Source organism: Penaeus monodon, chromosome 17, assembly GCF_015228065.2.
Source record: "Penaeus monodon isolate SGIC_2016 chromosome 17, NSTDA_Pmon_1, whole genome shotgun sequence".
NCBI classification, from domain to species: domain Eukaryota; kingdom Metazoa; phylum Arthropoda; class Malacostraca; order Decapoda; family Penaeidae; genus Penaeus; species Penaeus monodon.
In genome coordinates, this window is record NC_051402.1 from 872,587 (window position 1) to 876,119 (window position 3,533).

At 36.5% G+C, this 3,533-nt stretch overlaps 1 protein-coding gene across 3 annotated transcripts; it reads left to right on the top strand.

Annotated features, from left to right (window-relative positions):
* Positions 1–2,026: 2,026 nt before the first annotated feature.
* LOC119583420 (octapeptide-repeat protein T2-like) lies at positions 2,027–3,150 on the top strand (the record flags this gene model as incomplete). 3 transcript variants are annotated; one of them, XM_037931890.1, is given in 3 exon segments in its annotated part: positions 2,027–2,562; positions 2,662–2,763; positions 2,836–3,150. In XM_037931890.1, coding segments are annotated over 3 exon segments (931 nt in total), but the record flags the coding sequence as incomplete, so codon positions are not given.
* Positions 3,151–3,533: the final 383 nt, after the last annotated feature.

Consider the following 3,533-nt stretch of genomic DNA (forward strand, 5'->3'; position numbering starts at 1 on the left):
CCCCAAACAAAAACCCCCCCAAAAACCCAACAAAACAAAAACCCACCAACCCACCTTTGTTACCCCCGGCCGCCTGTCTCTCTGCCCCCAACAAAAGGGCGGGTGGGAGAGGGCGTGCTATCCACAGGGTTTGAACATGAACAGCTCCAAGGGGCCCACCGAGCACCAAGCGTCCCAGAAAAACCAGGAGGGAAAACCCCAAGTGGCGAGCAGGGCCGAAAAAAACCCAAAAAATACAGTCTTTCCTTTTTTACAAAGTTATTTACCCGTACACTTTCTATGGGCACAATCGTTTAAAACGGGGAACACAAAGTTTACAGGTCACAAGGGAAAACGAGGTCTTACGGGACAGCCCCCAACGCGTCCCTTGGGCTTGTTCCTCCATCCTCCGCTCACACCCATTGCCCCCATGTTTCCCCGGGGCCTTCATGTTAACACATGCCCAGGTCATCCTTTTTGTTAACACATTTTTCGCACAGAGCAAAGACCCACTGGGAGCAAAAATTTACTTTTTTAAATTTTAGGGGTTGTAATATATATATATATTATATATATTATATATATATATATATATTATTTATTTATTTTTTTTTTTTTTTTTTTTTTTTTTTTTTTTTTTTTTTTTTTTTTTTTTATATTTTTATTTATTTTTTTTTTTTTTTTTTTTGTGTGTGGTGTGGTTGTGTGTGTGTGTGTGTTGGGGGTTTTGGGTGTGTGTGTGTGTGTTGTGTGTGTGTGGGGTTGGGTGTGTGTTGTGTGTGAAATAATTTTTTTTTTTTTTTTATACAAAAAATTTTTTTTTTTTTTTTTTTTAAAAAAAAAAAAAACTTTTTTTTTTTTTTTTTTGGGGGGGGTTTTTGGTTCTTTTTTTTTGGTTTTTCCCCCCCCCCCCCCCCCCCCCCCCCCCCCCCCCCCCCCCAAAAAAAAAAAAAAAAAACCCTATTTTTTTTTAAAAAATGTTTTTTAATTTTGTTGTTTGTTTTTGTGTTTTGGGGTATGGGTTGTTGTAAGGGAATATCCCCAACACCACCCCCCCCCAAAACCCCCCAAAACCCCCCCCAAAAAAAAAAAAAAAACAACAAAAAAATGAATAAGAAAAAACCTTTCCCAAATAAAAAAAAGGGGAAACAAGAAAGGGGGAAAAATAAGAAAGGAAGGAAAAAAAAAAAAGGGTTTAATGGGCTTTAAAAAACTGGGGGGGAAATTTAATAGGCCTACGGGGGTCCTTCAATTTATAGTGAAAAGTAAAAGCTTTTTCCCTCGTCGAGTGTCAAGATTAGAAATGAAGGATGCATAAAAATTCGAGTAAAAAAAAGATTGTAGTAGAAAAAATCTATTTCTCCTACAGTTCCACACATACATTCCTACTATATTGTTTACCCAAAGCATAGAATAGGCTAAAAGCTGTAAAAAAAATTTTCATTTGTTTAACAACAAAGGGGTTTAGTCGTTGAAACGCATGCGTTATATTACTTGGACGGTATTTATTTTTAATGTATTACACATGTAATTTAAAGTGACAAAGAGTTTTTTATAATGAGAAGGGAACTGATAAAGAATTAAGGGAAATTTAAATGGGGAGGGAGTAAAGAAAATTTGGTCGCAAATGACTTAAAGAGATAATATTATGAAAAAGTTAAAAAGCGAAACTAGCGGAAAAAAAAAATCAGGGATAGCAATCCCATAGAAAAAGACAAAGCTACAATAAAAACATCAGTTTGCCATTGATATTATTTTTTTGTGATGAATTGGTTAATGTTTTTATTTTTATATTTTTGTATTAGATGTGAAAAGAGTATTTTCGTGTTAAAAAAGGAAAAGGGTGCATTGATGTTATTTATACATACAATTTTATTCCCCACTCGTAAGTAAAAATATTATTTCCGTTTATGCTGCCCCCGATCATTATTTCCACTTTCTGCGTTTTTTATTTCAGGTCGCCGTACATTTTTGCTGTTGTCAAGAGAGCCACTGAGAGTTGAGGAACGGCACTGGGGAAGAAGAATAATAAGTCATCATCATCATATCCCCAGTCCAAAGGTTCAGAACCACCTGAGAATTCATCACAACGTGAGAACACACAAGCCCCTGGCTCTTGGGCGGCGGAAGTATTGGCCGATGCAGAGTCCCTAGAATGTAAGAAGAGGGACAATGAACCGGGTAAATATCAAATAAAGGAAAAGGCGAAAGGAGCCAGAAAAGGAGACCAAGAGGAGAAAGAAAGTTTGGTTGACAATGATGAAAACCATGAAGACGAAAATTCAAATATTGACGCATCTGTCACTGGGGAGGGAGAGGCAAATGTGCAGAACAGGAAAGACACAGTCAAAGAAGGACTTGGTAATCAGAACTTACGTGATAAGATGGATGAGCAGAATATAAATGAACAAGATGAGGATTCTTCTCAGCGAAGTCAAGACGGAAGACATGGGAATGAAGATCGTGATTCGTCACAAAAAGGTCGAGAAGAAAAGCATCTGAGTGAGCATGATGACTATTCATCACAGAAAGGTCGAGGCAGAGAACACAGGAAGGAAGATCGTGAATATTCGCCAGAGGAAGGTCGAGGCAGAGAACACAGGAAGGAAGATCGTGAATATTCGCCAGAGGAAGGTCGAGGCAAAGAACATAGGAATGAAGATCGTGATTCGTCTCAAAAAGGTCGAGAAGAAAAGCATCTGAGTGAGTATGATGACTATTCATCACAGAAAGGTCGAGGCAGAGAACACAGGAAGGAAGATCGTGAATATTCGCCAGAGGAAGGTCGTTATTCGTCACAAAAAGGTCGAGAAGAAGGGCATCTGAATGAGTATGATAACTATGCATCACAGAAAGGTCGAGGCAGAGGACAACGGAATGAGTATCAAGATAACTGGTCTCATGCAGGTCGAGGCAGGGGACAATGGAATAAACAACGTGAATATTCGTCACATGCAGGTCGAGGAAGAGGACAACGAAATGAGTATCAAGATAGTTGGTCACATGCAGGTCGAGGCAGGGGACAACGGAAAGAGTACTTGGATGATTCCTTACGGCAAGGCCAAGGTCGATATCAGAATACACAGGAGTCTTATGCAGATAGAATAAGCAAGCAAAACAGAAAGGAGTTGGATCCTAAGATACTGTAAGTACAGTGTATTATCTCCAAAGGTTTGTAAGTAAATTATTTTTTCTTTCTTTCATTTCTATTTTTTATCCACAATGAGCCAGTCTCCAAGAGCATTAAAGATTTTCATGTCTCGCAATATATTATAAAATATATATTATATATATATATATATATATAATATATAATATTATATAATATATATATATATATATATATATATATACATATATATATTATATACTATATATATATATAACATATATATATATATATATATATATATATATATATAATATATATTATATATATTATATATATATAAACACAAACACAGTAACGTGTACACTAAGATGAATAGTGAAACAGCCACAGTAGAAAATAAAACTAAACTGTAACTTTTCGAACTCTTCACGAGTACCTCTTC